Below are 15,626 nucleotides of genomic sequence, written 5' to 3' on the forward strand. Positions count from 1 at the left end.
GACAACACAGAAATGGTTTTGTTTTCCCACAGATGGAACATGGCAGACTTAAAATCAGTCTACAGAAATGTCATAGCACTGAGAGCACGGGTCAGTTCATTTCCTGGAGCACATTTTCATAGCATATTGAACAGTTGTGCACCAACAATATATACTGCCAATATGCACCCTGCAGAGGATACCAATGACTTAGCATCTCTAGAGTCATATGTCAGCTTACGTTTCGAAGCATGCTGCAGTATAAATGTTGGTTATTAATTTCAGCCTAACAGTCATTCTAAATTTCCCCTCGGGGGTCAATAAAGTGACTTTATAAACAAATCCAGTCTCGTTGGAGGAGCCAAATTCAAAGGAATTTGTAAAATGACCGATGTGTGCATGCATGGTTGCACCTCGATTGGATTTTATATTAATATTCCACAGCTGCGACAAACCATTAGTCTCACAAAGATATATGCAGGTCACATTTCTACCCAAAATCCAAAGCAGAAAAACTTTTTTTTTAATCAGATATTTTTTGCATAATAAAATAAGCCCATTCCCCCCCCCCCCCCCCCCCCCCCCCCCATCATGACAGTTAAGGCTTATATACTCCTTAAATTCTCATTACAGTAATGTGACTGGGCATTTTTTACTTTCAAGACCATTCATTCATTTACATAGATTTTCATATATATTTATATTCAAAAATATGGTATAATAATTTTGGGCAGAAGTGAAATTTGAGGTGAAAACGTACATAAAATAATAATAATAATCCTCAAAGGGATTAATTTTCATTGTAAAAATATGATTTCAAAAATAATTAAGATAACACAGGTTTTAAAATATAAGATTAGGAAAATCATCACTATATCATTAAATTACTTAAATGTTGTTAAATGTTTAATATTATAAAAAATTGCTTATTTTATAATTCTTTATGTGTGTGTATATATATATATATGTATATATGGAGACGTGAAAATACTAGAAAGTATGAGTCATTTCATCAAAAACTTTTTCAACCTTTCTTTCACCTCTGATGCTCCTCGATACAGCTCCAGTCCATATCATCATCATTTAGCACGATTCCTCAACCACACGATTTTAATTTCTAATGCACTCCTTCTGACATTATGTGACGCAAATTGAATTAAATCCTGTCTTCCCATGCATCTTTTTCTGGCCTTCAGGGCAACTGATTCGTTCTCTAATGAGAGGAAGTGGGAGGGGTTCTTCGGCTTTGACGAAGCCTCTTGGTGCTACTTTCCATATTGACAAGCAATATAGATAAATATCCTCGGGACTGCGCATTTTCAGCAAGATCCATATCCCATCCAATTAACAACATCAGCACTAACTGAATTACACTCATACATGTGTAAATGTCTTAATAATCGCCAGGGTGCAGGATATCATGAATATGCAACATCAGTTGCACATCTAACATTTGAAGCGTGACACTAAAGAGGTTGTGCATGCAAATGTTAATAATTCATGAACGCGCAAAAGAGTAGCCTTTTGTTCTCATCAAAAACTTCAAAAGTACAAATATCAAAACTTTTAAACCCGATATGGGATGTAACGCATGACCCTGAGATCAAGACACTGTCAGAGTTCAGCTGACTGGGAAAAAACACTAAAGCCTTTTAGAAGCTGTATTCAAAACATTGTTCTAAAACACATTCAAGTTACTAATAAATGTGAGGCATGTGTCTAAATGATGGTTTGGATAAAGAGGTAATTTAGCAACAGTAGATCAATGCATTTTTATGCAGGCAACTGAATTCCCACCAGGTTTCCATATGCTCCCGGTGATAAAAGAAACCGCTTCTGTTGCAGGAAGCTGTGTAGAGTTCAATGATATTAATGTATGCATAAAAGAACAGAATAAAATCCATTAGCAATGTAAATCAGCCACTTTATTGCAATTCAAAAAAATCCACTCAATGCCGAAGAAAAACAATATTGCACATCAATATTTCTATGAAAATAAAAATTTGTTTTTGAGCAAATCTAAAGACTGCAAAAACAAACAATAATAAAATAAAAATACCACCCCTTAAAGTTAACTTTATCTAGTTATATCAATGCATGTACAGTTTACTAAAGTGTCATGAAGGTTTAGTCAGATTTGTTTGAGTCTTCGCTATTTTGGACAATGAGCCAATATCATTTTTTTTCTCTTGGGTTGTGGACTGTGAAGAAGGACCAGCATCTGCAGACAGAAGAATAAAAGATACTGTACAGTGGGCATGGAAAGTATTCAGAAAGTATTTGCTCGGACATTTGATTTTGTTTTTTGTGAAGAGCTGTCTGTAAGGACCGAAATAAACAGAATTGAATTCAATTTACTATATTAGAGGCCAGATACAATGCTAAAGGTAAATTGTGCAAAATTGTGTATGATATATGCGCTCTTATATAAATAATATTTTATGTATATTATTTAATTGATGCTAAAAAAAAAATTGTCAAACATCTGTTGTTCTGTTGTTGTTGTTTTTTTCAGTTATCTTACAAACCAACTGGTTAACCAATCAATTTTGCATCCCATTAGGCGATTAGCCTATTAGCTTAGCATAAAGATAGCAATGTAACCTGCAAGTGTAACAGAATAACTAATTACCCGGCAATTTTAACATACAACTAAAGAGATTAAATTGCTAGATTAGTATCACTAGCCAATTAGCCTGCTATCTTAGCTTTAACTGCTACAAATGGGTATATCAGAACTCAAAAACTTTAGCTGGTTAGCTGATTAGCTCGATCACTAGCTACCACTTCACTGCTACAAATGGGAACACTGGTTTTCTTCAGTTAGTTAATCAATTAGCTTTGCTTGCTGTTAACTGATTAGCCTGGTATCCTAACATAGCCGTAACAAATTAGCCTGAAAGATTAACCTATCGCTAGCCAATTACCCTGTTAGATTATATTTCACTGCTACAAACAGGAGCATTTGGTGTGTTTTTCTAGATAGTTCACTTGCTAGCTGATTAGTTTGACAGTTTAGCATATCATTAGCTGATTAACCAGCTAGCTTAGATTTTACTGCAACAAACAGGATAATTTGTTGTTGTTTTTTTTACATTTTGTTAGCTATTATTCTGCTATTATATTAGCATAGCATATATTAGCCACTTAACTTGCTAGCTTAGCTTTGACTGCTTAAACAAAACAAAAAAACTTGGAAATTTTTTAGTACAAATTTGGGACAAACAAATTTAATTGAGGATATATGAAAGCTTAAAATAGATTTTGAAATTGATATTTTCTACAGGTCTGTTTGACCTTCTGAAGTTTGACAAATTAAGTTATATTAAAGGTCCCATGACAAGAATATTTCACTTTACAAGGTTTTTTAACATTATTATTAGTTTCCCATAGCCTGTTTATGGTCCCCCAGTGGCTAGAAATTTCGATAGGTGTAAGCCAAGCCATGGGTGTCCTGCTCTGCCTTTGAGTAAACGAGAGCTCAGACGGGCCGATCTAGAATCTTCCCCTTATGTCGTCATAAGGGGAAAGGTTACCTCCCCTTTCTCTTCTTTGCCCACCCAGAGAATTTGGAGAGAATGGATTACATTTATTTTTCACATTTAATTCGGTCGCAATGTCAGCACAGGCGTTACAGACTTTTACGATATGGATTCGACAGCACCGGTACAAACAGTGAGTAACAGTGTTCATTAATGCCTGATCTGTGATCAGTGAGTTCTGATGTGTAGCTAATTACTCTTTCTTTCTAAAAGGACTTTCTTTCGAAATCGTTAAATACTGTTTATGCATCAGTGAATCAAGCCAGTGACGAAACGATCAACTTCACACACTGTTTCTCTTAGTAGCATGAAACAATTATGTTATTTAAATTGTGATTAAACTACAGAGAGTGATCAAAGTACACGCCCTTTATTTTGTTCGGAGCTGTCAATCACACATCGCGAGTCCATCTGCACACTTGCCCAAACTGTCGTTATAATGAATGACGCTGTTCTGCTGCACAACAAAGCTCTTACTGTTATTCATGTCTGTGTTTGCTGTTCGTTGTGGTGAAAGCATTTTGTGGGAGAAAACGCGTTGCAATGACGAGATCATTGCATTCACGCGATAAACATACTTTGTCTACTCAAGGCTATAATCAACACTTCCAACTGATTCGTTTATCTCGACAGCTGTAATAGTAAAAAGAAAAAAAAAAAACTTGTAAAAGTATTTGAGAGGGGTTCCACATGTTATAGGCATTTTAAATGCAAATATGTCAGCCAATCACAAAAACTGTTATTTACTCTGAGTCTCTCAGCAGACACGCCCCCTTCAAACAGAGCATTCAAGCCAGAGGACTAAAATCAGGATATAAAAATGCCTTTTAACTCTAAATTTTAAATGTAAAAATCATACTTACAGTATAAAGTACACCTCAGGAAACATCCAAAAACATTAATAAAAAAATAATCCACATAATGGGACCTTTAAAAAAATGTCTTCCTAGCTTTATACACCTAGGATGGCTCGAGGGTGAGTAAATAATGGAGTTTTGTTACATTTATGGTTGAACTATCCTTTTAAGTAAGAAAAAAATTATGACAAAAACTGTTCAAAGACAGCCGCTGGTCATCTTTACCTCGTGAAGTCTGGTTTTCTAGTTGAGCCTCAGGTTGATCCACCCACAGTTTGTGTTTTGGGTTGTTTGGGAATTTTTTGGTCAGTCCACAGCTTAAACATCGCACAATAGTCTTACGTTGTCGCCTGGGTCCTCCTTCAATATGAAGATATAATATACATTGTTGATGCTTTAAAAATATAGATAAATAGAGAGAGAGAGAGAGAGAGAGAGAGACTTACTTTTTTGTCGTACAGTTGATGTGACACCTGGTATTAGTAAAGTGCAGCATTTTTTGCAAATGGTTCTCTTTACTGATGGATCTCTGGAAGGAAACGAAGCGTCATCGTTTATATTCGTTTATTTAACATCCGCAATATTAATGAAAAAGCCACTCACTGTCTGAGCACCAGTCGTTTGGAGATGGTCTTCTGTGTGAAGCAGTAAAATCTTGCCAGTTCGATGTTCTCTGGATTTTGAGCCAAAACGCAATGAGCAGCCTGGGATCCATCATGAGAAACATCATGAGAAGATATTTAACTTAATTAAACAGAACACGACCTCACTTACCTGATAGAGGAAGTTCAAGCGTTGATATGCTTCTTTATCTTTTATATTCCCGGCCATGTTTCTTTATAGACGTTTTTCTGTGTTTAAAACTACAAAGTGTGAACTTTTGCTGCATATCATGACAACAGCATGCTGGTTTTATTCCTTCTGCTTCTCAGCGGCCGGTAAAATCACTGTATTTTTGCGGTATATCGCCATCTAGTGGAACAGCGATGAAACGATATATTTTTTCTAATGCTATGTGAGATAACCAAACTGCGCCTCAGAGCGGCTTGACAATTCTATTGCGTTTCTGGTCTTGGGGTTTGTAGCTGTATGCATAGTTAGAGCTGAATATTGGCATGCATATATAGCTTATTATTATTTATCTGCTGTACGCACGGTCTATGTGTTGAAAATGTGCATCATTGATTTTATTGTATTGCTAGGAGAGCATTTAATATTCAGTAGACACAATCGAGTGGTTGTTTAAACCTATTTTCATCTATTTCCCATTTTAATTGTAATATTTTATATCAATGTTTTAAAAAATTTTGTGAAAAGTATATATGCTTTTGGAATTAGGTGTTTAAAAAATATATTTAAAATGTCCAAAATTGTTGTAACCCTTTAACTGCCCCGCCAAGAAAAAGGCATTTGAAAAAAAAAAAAAAACAATTCTCCTTCTCTTATCTCCTTATGTCGCTCGTTACCATACTTGATGTATACACATCGCATAATTTTTTTAAATATCGCACTCTACCTAAATGGTTGATATGTCACTTTATGGTATAAGTACCGGAATTCATACACATACTATGGAAATAATAAACTATGGAAAAAAATAACTATAATACCAATTTATTTAACAATATAATCAAAATAAAAAAGTTTTGTTTGTTGAATCTTCTTTATATTCTTTAGATTGCAAAAACACCAAGAACAGTTCACATGGCAGGAATGATTTCTTTCTCTCTGGCATCCAATTATCTATCTATCTATCTATCTATCTATCTATCTATCTATCTATCTATCTATCTATCTATCTATCTATCTATCTATCTATCTATCTATCTATCTATCTATCTCTGTCAAAGGGAGGGGGTCTGAAGTGGGTGTTGGGGGCACAAAACTACCATTCAGAAGTCTCTTTCTCCACATTGGGAGAGAGAGAGAGAGAGAGAGAGACCTTCCTCACATGTCTCCAGACCATTCTGTCAAATCACGCAACATGTGAAGCCCCTGCGACCCAACAGCCCGTAAAACGTTCTCTCTGGATACTTAATTAAGCGGCTTTAAATGTGCATCTATTCCGGATAACACTTTTGACTTGTCTTGGGGGCTTTTATCTTTCTGATACATTGGCTCAGAGGGCTTTCTGTGGACTGAGATGGTGCAATGCTCCGCGGGACAGCACCGCGTGTATGTTGGCTGTGGATCCTGCTCTCCAGTGTGTTGATCTGGAGAGTTCACTGCGCCAGCGCGCAGAGCTGTCATGAGGTTAAAACCGCTTTCCAGCTGCGCCAAGTCGGTTCATTAAGACTGGTTCCGGAGACCGCAGCAACAGGTTCGTTTATAAATACCGAGGGTTACTGTGAGAAGCAGTGCAGCCTGTTATATATCTGACCATTCATATTCTCCATACTATTTACAATGGTTTATCATTTTTATTCAGAGGTTATTTGTTTCTTTATTAATTCATTCTACACAATTATTGCCCAAGAAAAAAAGTTACAGCCAACTTAACGCACTGACCAATAGAGAGGGGCATGTTGTCACAATGGTTTAAGCGGTCGTAAAGTTAGACATTAAAAAGCTAACTAAATTTAAGCCGTTTAATTATTACTGGAATGCAAAACAATGCATGGAAATAGTATAGAAAAATAACAAAACGTTACGCTGTAATTAAGAATAAATGTAAATGCATGGGTTGCCGCAAACTTACGTGTCTGAAAAATGCACGTGACCTTTGGCCGTTTTGACCACCTTTTCCATTTAATTTAATTAAATTTAATTATTTCTGTCAGGTGGTTTAGTTTTTAGGTAATCTTAACTGCATGTAGGCCCATAATGCTTTTAATAAAGAATAATAATATTTTGTTTAAAAATGTGAGTTCGTTTATATGAGTTACAGCCTGTCGGAAAGTGGCATTGGACAAAAATGATCCAGAAAATATTTACATATCAATTTATAAGTATCCCAACATTTGCATTCATTAGACATGTTGTACTATGTCAACTGAAAAAAGTCAAATAAGTCATTTCGATGACAGAGCATAAATCAGAAATGCCAGTGTGTTGACAAAATGAACGTGACCGTAGGACAGGCTGTCAAATGTTTTTCATGTTCCACATTTCTTGTTCAATCAAAAGCACATTCCTGAATAGAAGTCATCTCAAAAATGTTTGGGAGTTGCTATGAAATTGTAAGCTGGGCATATATTCGGTTTGTCTCAAGTTCTTGTTTATGGAAAGGATACAAGATGTATTCTTAGTATGCAAGTTCATGGGTCCATGCCTATTGAGAGGTGACAGAGTTCAGCAGAATGCCGGTAATCACAGTCAGCTGTTCTAATGCATGTCTTATGGGGTCCCGTCAGTGTAAATTTGGTCACATAGGATAGGGCATGGAAGATATCGTCTGTCTCTATCACATGTGCTGTGCTCTCTTACATGCACCTTCTTGCCATAAAACCACTGTTATTTTGGACACACATGATTATTTCAAAGACAAAATGCTCATTGTAGTTTAAAATAACTTTTTGTAGTAGCTGTAACATTTTTGTTGAGTCACTTTGTTTTTTTTTCCCTTAATTTTTGAGTGTTGAAAGGTCACTAGGTTCAACCACTAATATATATATATTTGAACAATTACAATATGCAAAACCTAATCTGAAATGGCAAAAATGAAAAAAGATAACATACCAAAAAGCAAACCAAAAACTGGTACCACTGAAATCCATTATCACAACTTTATCGCAAGACTTGATTAAAGACAGACATAGTTTGGAAAGGTTTTGTTAAGGTTTCAAGTAGTCCAAATAGGGGGAAGTCGTGGCTTAATGGTTAGAGGGTTGGACTCCCAATCGAAGGGTTGTGGGTTCTAGTCTCGGGCCGGACGGAATTGTGGGTGGGGGGAGTGCATGAACAGCTCTCTCCACCTTCAATACCACGACTTAGGTGCCCTTGAGCAAGGCATCGAACCCCCAACTGCTCCCCAGGCACCGCAGCATAAATGGCTGCCCACTGCTCCGGGTGTGTGCTCACAGTGTGTGTGTGTGTGTGTTCACTGCTCTGTGTGTGTGCATTTCGGATGGGTTAAATGCAGAGCACAAATTCTCAGAGTGTGTCACCATACTTGGCTGAAAAATGTCCCTAGAATTGAATCCCCTTCTATGATCAATTCTCCATAGATGCAGATCTTCTCATCTGCAAACACCAGGGTCCCACGTGCTGCACCCGCAAGATGGAGGAGAGCTACTACGCTGCTGCCCAGAGAGACACACTCCAGAACATTCTCTCCTATAGCTTCGAACTCAAATATCTCATCCTGGGCCATGCCTCTTCCTTCCAGGGTACGTATAGATATCAAGTGAAGCTCACTGGTTGAATAAATACTAGGCCGTGTGCTTTTGCATTTGTTACAGGAGTAAGAGGCCATGGGATCAAATCCCTGCCACAGCAGGTTCACACGTTTACTGCATGCTGTTGCTTTGTACTCATGTATGGGAGACACTGGGGTGATGTTATGAATCGTACACTGTGACTTTTCCAAGGGTTGCATTCAGACTTGCTTTTAGTCCACTGAATGATCCTTTATCTGTCTGAGCTCTCCTGTGAAGCAGTACATGTGCTTTTTAGAGAATTTGATTGGCGCTTTAGGATTAGGACAAGGCCTTTTTTAGAATCAGTGTTTGCATAAAATGTACAAAAAGATGTTTCTCGCACACACACACACTTTTACTTACTCCATGCATGTCATTATTTACTCCAGTGCATGTTTATGTATTACATAAGACGTTCTAAACCATGATAGCTTCAAATTTACAACTTGAAGTCCTCCCAACCAAATATTTAAGTTCATCCAATTTGTCCGCCCAGACTTGCACAAAACCCCTTTCAGGTTCACAGGGAAAGGGCACTGTTGCCATCCCCTCTGTCTTTGCTGCCAGCCGAGTGAATATTTAACAAGTTAAAAGCAAACAAAAAGAAAAAATGTCGAAATTCCCGGCGTATCCGCGGAGATCCGTCTCAGTGCACTTCAATGTATTGCTCTATAATGAAAGCTTTTGAAAAGATCAGTTGTTCTTTTCTGCTGCTTTTCGCATGGTTTTAGCTGGTGTCCAGTTGAAAAGAAAGAAGGTCTGCGAAGTGTTTTTCATTCCCACGTGAAGGAGGATTTTTAATGGAGACCGCTTTTTGTCTATATGCCTGTGTGTTTAAGGGTAAAGTAATAATTCAAGTATGAATCTTGTGGACTCTCTTGGTACTGTGTCTAAGAGTTAGTTCACAAAAAAACTTCGGTAGCACTTTAATTTACAGTCCTGTTCCTCGTGTACATACTATGTACTTATTATAGTAATTACAATAACTATGTAATAACTAGGTACTAACCCTGAACCTACCCCTAAACCTAACCCTACACCATGTAGTTACCTTGTGTTACCAGAACTTTCTTAGATAAATACACTGTAAGTACACTATAAGTACATGTAAGTGCACATACTGTAAAATAAAGTGCAACCAAAACTTCTGTTCTTACCAGTATGATTCTCTTTATTCCATGGAAGACAAAAGCTTTCAGTATATCTCTGTCTCTTAGTCTTAATGGGGACAAGGACTGTCTGTCAAGCTCCAAAAACTACACCAATGATGAGACATGTGAGAACCAAAGATGTTTAAGTTTGCTGACATCAAACCTGCCCTAAAATGCAGGTCGGATGATCTCTTAAATATTCGAGAGTGAGTACATGTATCGGTGAACAATTTCTTTGAAAAGTTCTCTCCATTTCTTTGAAAACGAATTTCACTGTAAAGCAAATCCAACATGTGGTATTCGCATACCATCTGTCCAATAAAGCCCAACTATCCTCTCCAACCTAAAATGTACTAAAAATACTGTGTGCTACCTTCTCTTCATCTAAATTCAGTCCTGGACTGGGTACAGTCAGTGGAGTTATTCTGACACTGATCTTGTTTTAAAGTAGGACCTACATCAAATCCAGTAGGGACTGAGTTAATAAAATGATCAGGGGTACAGTCATCCTAGTTGACCCTACTATCCATCTTCTCAGAACATCCTGTTGTCTTAGAGGTGAAAGGTCAATTGTGGGGGATCATGGGCACTTGCTGTGACCCCTGTGATCTGCATGACCTCTCCCCACATGTCTTAATGGCCCAGAACCATATGAGAAGAACCCCATTACGCAATCTGGGCATAATCCCCTACCATGACACCTGATACTGAGGTGTTTGGATGTATTTTTTTAAGATACACCCTAGTCTGAATTTTTAGCCATGTAGTGCTACAAGTGTTTGATTTGAACCATTTTTAAGCTGTAATGCTTCCTAATCATTCATACAAACCACCCATCCCGACTCTGATGTATGGGGCTTAATTGAAGGGATCCAGATACAGTTCTTGATGTGAAAAGGTTACTCACATATTGTTGCTGGAGTTACAGATCCCAGAATGCCACCAAGAGATGTGAATACCAGCACTGACGCAATATTTCAGAACCCCGCCGCAAAACCTCAAAGGATTGTTTTAGAGAGATTCTTATGGGTGTCTTTTAGTATCGTGAGCCATACAGGTGTTCTATTATTTCTCCATCGATAAAGAGCAATCAGAACTTTCAGCTTGCATGCATGTCATTCACAGAGAAACAAGACAGAGCTGGAATGCTTTGGTCGTTATGAATGAGATGACATAGGGTTCTACCAGCTGTCCACTTAAGTACCCGTCTGTCACATGTCACACAAAAGCTAATATGCCATTGTAAATAATGCATATGGTACAAATGACTATGATCCTCAACTTCCATTTGCAACCCAGAGGCAGAGTGAAGTATAAGATGTCGCCCTGACTGCTAAAATTGGTGATAAGCTAGGCGCATGTGTCACATATCTCCAAACTAACCTTCAGCCCAATAGCGCCAGCCCAAAAGATCCATGGATTAAGTGTTGTCAGCTCCCATTAATCCAATGGAAAGAGAGATTAGATGTATAAGAAAGAGTTGTAAGCAATGCCAAACATGGCAGGGGTGTACATTGATGGACTAGTATGTTTGACCCTTTCATAAATGTCAAAACAAATGACAGCAATTGTTGGTCCTCTCTAATGTTACGAATGTTTATATCTAGGTTGACTATGAAATAGCTGTTTAGGGATATCAATTTTAGTGCTCGTTCAGTCCAGAATTTCTCTATTTCCTCTTCCTACAGATACCTTCCATTCCCTGCTCTCCTTCACACTAAATCATACCTACTCGCTCTTCGACAGCACATATCAGACAATCTCTCACGACGCGAAACCCTTGGTGTCTACCCTCTTCTCTGACCTTGAGCTCTATCTCCGTGGTGATGCTAGGATCTCTGTGGAATACTCAGTCCAAAGTTTCTACGACAAACTTTTCCCATTGGTATACCAGCACCTGGTCAATCCTGGCTTGGGCTCAAACGTTTCTGCCTGGTCCTCTGAAGGAAGCAAGTGCCTACGTGCCACTCGGCATGACGTCAAGCCCTTTGGCCCTCACCCGCAAGAACTTGCTCAGGGACTGTCTAGGGCACTAGTGGCCGGTCGTGCCCTCAGTAGGGCACTGAAGGTGGGTGCTGAGGTTCTGAATGCTACCGAGTTGGTGGGGATGGCGCGGCAATGTGGACGTGCACTGGTGCGGATGCAGTTCTGTCCGCACTGCCGTGGATTGACCCTCATCCGGCCTTGTGGAGGCCTGTGTCTCAATGTGATGCGGGGTTGCCTTCCAGGCCTAGCTGAACTGGATGGGCCCTGGAGACGTTATGTAGCATTGCTAGAGCGTCTGAGTGGGGCACTAGCAGGAGGATACGAACTGGAACTGGCACTTCTACGAATCCGGGAAAGAATTAATGATGCCATCCTTACTGCGCAACTCCATGGACCGCATCTCAGCGCCGTGGTGAGTCATGCTTCTTTGATTCATAGAACACGTTTATTTTTATTCCACGAACGAGCTGCACCATATGCTGGACTAATCAGTTCTAGCGTGCAAAACGCTTCCAGCAGCATGTTCGGTGACTGGTGCATATCAAATGTCTAGCCCAATCAGGCTGTACAGATGCAAGGCTACAGTTTTGCACATGCTAAACTCTTATTTTTGCATGAACTTAAATCTCAAATTGATAATTATAAATTAGCATTTAGCCTACAAAATATGGTCTGTTCTCAATGGTGTAATGAAGCCCTGCAAAGAGTTTATTATTAGCTCAGTGATTAGGAGCTTGATTATGTGGTAATATGACACGTACTTTAAAAAATGTGTCAGTCATGACAGTGTGACTATGGCTGTCTGTAAGTGAATACCCAGCCGCCCACCCTGAATCTATTCATACCGTCAATGCCAGAGTCTGTGTGCACGACAGAGGACGACCGTCAGCCGGTCTATCTTACTCGTTTCTTTCACTGGAATCATGGCTAAAGGGGCCACAGGGGTCAAGGATTTTGTGACCGCTCGGCTTTGCACCCGTCATGTCCTGGTGATAACAGCTCTGTATGGGTAGGTCAAGTTTGAGACCGCATTCCCACAAATCTCTCTCACAGAGCATAGACTTAACAGTCAGAATGGGAGATATTATTACTTAAGCCCACAACCGCAGCCCCTATAAACTCCTCTGCTGCTCTACAATGAAGGCTGCTTGTGAGAGTTTGACCTCCCCTTAAACGCTCCTTCAGTGGCTCAAATCATTCAAATCCCTGATGCCATGATGGGTTTGTGTTACCTGGTCTAGACCCAGGCTTAATGGACAGAGCACTAACAAAGTTGTTTGCTGCAACCCTAAACAAATTTATCTGTAGAGTGATCACTGGAGATATATTTGGCTAAAACAAAAACTACACCAGTGCCTCTGCTTTGTGATACCGAATTAAGGCCTACATTGGACATCAAGCGGCAGCCCAACAACGATGCAATGTTACTAAAAATTGTATTTTGATTTGAGTTTTATGCTATTAGCCTGTAATTCACTGCACAGACTATTTGTATCATCATTGCAAGTAATGTGGTCTTTATTTACATGCATTCCATAGATCTGTTCATTGTTTTTGAGGACAGGGCCCAAAACAGGTCATGCTACTTGTCCATGGCAAGCTTCTGCTAAGTTATGGATGAATTAGCCAAAATTGTGCAGAGCAGTTTTATTCACCACATTGCTATATTTACTATAACTCACCACATCAATTATTTATGCTAATGTCGCTAATTACGATAATCATTTAAGAAATAATTATGCTAATGTCACTATATAGGGCCCCTTATGCAGCGGTCAGAATGTAATTTATACCAGTGTTGTCTTACAAATTGCATTCAGTAACATTTCAGAACACAACAACGTAATGAGCTTGCGTAGCTAGAAGCATTTCCGCTAACATATTAGCATAGAGTAGGCCTATTTTTGAGGTCTTAGAGGTATGCTTTATTGTTGACGCTCTATAAATGGAATCGGGTTCGTGATGAGATTTTGAAGAATAACTTGTGATATTTATTGTTTATAAGATGTCTATATGTGCTAACCAGCTCTGGCATTGACATGGAGGACTATAGGGCCTCTCGAGTCTCTCACGCTGCATGTGGTCTGGCGCTATCTTGGTGGTGCTTGAGTTGTTTGGGTGTTGTCTGGTCCCAATCAGCCTGATGTCCTGCATGCAAATTCACCTCTGGACAAAGACGGCTTCCGTGAACCGGCCGGCCCCTTCCCAAAATGCAGTGCAGCTACTGAGGGGCCAGAGCAGGGGAATGAGAAAGCTCGGCTAATCCTTTGATAAATAAAGCTCTGTATGAGATATATATATATATATATATATATACAAACATGTTTACACATGTTCGCATAAATAACGTTTTCAGTCATTATTACATTTTATAATTTCTGGATATAGCTGAAATATGTCAACGGACTATGGTTATCCTTATTTTTATTTATTAAATTGTTTTTTTGAGATGATGAGAGGCTGAATAAAATAAAATATATATTTTATGTATATAAAGAAGTTAATGTATAATAATTCAGCATCCAGTGCAGTTAAATACAGTGATGGCTTATTGTACTGTTTGTTTGAATATAAAATCAATTATATTGTAAATATTACTAGAGTTACATTATGCCACTGATTAGTGGCCACTAGATGGAGTAATCTCTTTGAATTGGTGTGAGTCAATTCAAACTGGCCTAAATTGTCATTCACCATGATTTTTTTTCTCTTACATATGTTTTCAAACCTACTAATAATAAGAAATAATAATTCCTCATCTCGATCTTTCAGGTGGGTAAAGTTTGTGGTTCCTTGACTGAACCCGTTTCCTCCACTCCAGTCAGTCCCACCTCGAGAACTTTGAGTCCTTCACTTCACCCAACCATCGACCTCCAAACCTCAGTCACATCCTCCAGTCCTACAACACTACCTGACACAGGCAACCAACATGAGCACATTACACTAAAAAGAAGGTGAGAAAATGCCATGTATCCACTGCATATATAATTGCTGACCATATCTTGACCCTTCAAGATATTCAAATCCTTACGAATCAGATGTTTCAGATCACATGTAGTAACGTTCCTGCTTTTTGCCTTTCTTTCTTCTGTTTTCCTTCCTCCCAATTCTTCACCTGTCTCTCCCTCAGGTCTCTGCCTCTGAAATCATCCAAAAACGACAAACCCAGAAGCCTGAAAAAGATTTCAAAGTAAGTATGTATTAGCGAAGACTAAGCAGTAGCAATTCAGCTACCAGGTTACCAATATTTATTTATTTATTTATGACATTGGCTGTCAGCCTAGGAATGTTCTTAAGATTTAATCCCACATCAAATAAATGTGTGTGAGCGAGGAAGAACACTAGCAGCATTAATAATCATAAATAGTCACAAACAAGTACAGAAGGCCAATCTGCCACTGGTGTCCATCAGTGTTTAGGCATGTTTGATTAGAGTAGTGTTATGAATGTGGCAGAACTGGTTGTACTGTATAATTAGGCCTGGTTGGTTTGATGGTTTTTGATAACTTCCTGAAAACCTGAACTTCCTGCAGGGAGTTCATGGGCTACATCCAGCGGTACAAATCATTCTTCTCCACGCTGCCGGTGATGCTGTGCGAGGGCGAGGTGGTGATGGATGAAAACACCTGCTGGAGTGGAGAAGATGTGGTGGAGAGGTAAGCTCGTCCTGCCAGAGGAGGGCTTGAACACTCAAATTTGTGTATTTATGCACGGATTAATATGGGTCTATGACATGGCACTCATTTTTTGTCC

General features: G+C 38.8%; 2 protein-coding genes across 2 annotated transcripts in view; one reads left to right on the plus strand and one right to left on the minus strand.

Moving 5' to 3' along the window:
- Window positions 1–1,882: 1,882 nt before the first annotated feature.
- LOC127943283 (ribonuclease P protein subunit p21) lies at window positions 1,883–5,321 on the minus strand. Its single transcript, XM_052539627.1, has 5 exons — window positions 5,153–5,321; window positions 4,982–5,082; window positions 4,825–4,907; window positions 4,604–4,738; window positions 1,883–2,200 (listed from the first exon to the last, which is right to left on the minus strand). Exons 1-5 carry the CDS (start codon window positions 5,207–5,209, stop codon window positions 2,097–2,099), a joined length of 480 nt encoding a protein of 159 aa, XP_052395587.1. The 5' UTR covers window positions 5,210–5,321; the 3' UTR covers window positions 1,883–2,096.
- Window positions 5,322–6,301: 980 nt separating this feature from the next.
- LOC127943282 (glypican-5) overlaps window positions 6,302–15,626 on the plus strand; it is a 42,876-nt gene continuing 33,551 nt past the window's right edge. Inside the window, exons 1-6 of the mRNA XM_052539626.1 lie at window positions 6,302–6,698; window positions 8,545–8,706; window positions 11,576–12,285; window positions 14,646–14,827; window positions 15,004–15,063; window positions 15,407–15,529. Of these exons, the coding sequence (XP_052395586.1) occupies window positions 6,530–6,698; window positions 8,545–8,706; window positions 11,576–12,285; window positions 14,646–14,827; window positions 15,004–15,063; window positions 15,407–15,529 (1,406 nt within the window). The 5' untranslated portion in view covers window positions 6,302–6,529. The remainder of the gene's footprint in view (window positions 6,699–8,544; window positions 8,707–11,575; window positions 12,286–14,645; window positions 14,828–15,003; window positions 15,064–15,406; window positions 15,530–15,626) is intronic.

The sequence above is a fragment of the Carassius gibelio genome, chromosome A22 (assembly GCF_023724105.1).
Source record: "Carassius gibelio isolate Cgi1373 ecotype wild population from Czech Republic chromosome A22, carGib1.2-hapl.c, whole genome shotgun sequence".
In the NCBI taxonomy this organism is placed as follows: domain Eukaryota; kingdom Metazoa; phylum Chordata; class Actinopteri; order Cypriniformes; family Cyprinidae; genus Carassius; species Carassius gibelio.

What these genes read in the sequence shown, in the direction of transcription:
- LOC127943283 (XM_052539627.1), bottom strand. Translation starts at nt 5,209, where the DNA reads ATGGCCGGGAATATAAAAGATAAAGAAGCATATCAACGCTTGAACTTC. An exon ending in GCTTGAACTTCCTCTATCAG is followed by an intron (nt 5,083 to 5,152) that starts GTAAGTGAGGTC and finishes GATGGATCCCAG; the next exon opens with GCTGCTCATTGCGTTTTGGC. An exon ending in ATCAACTGTACGACAAAAAA is followed by an intron (nt 4,739 to 4,824) that starts GTAAGTCTCTCT and finishes TTCATATTGAAG; the next exon opens with GAGGACCCAGGCGACAACGT.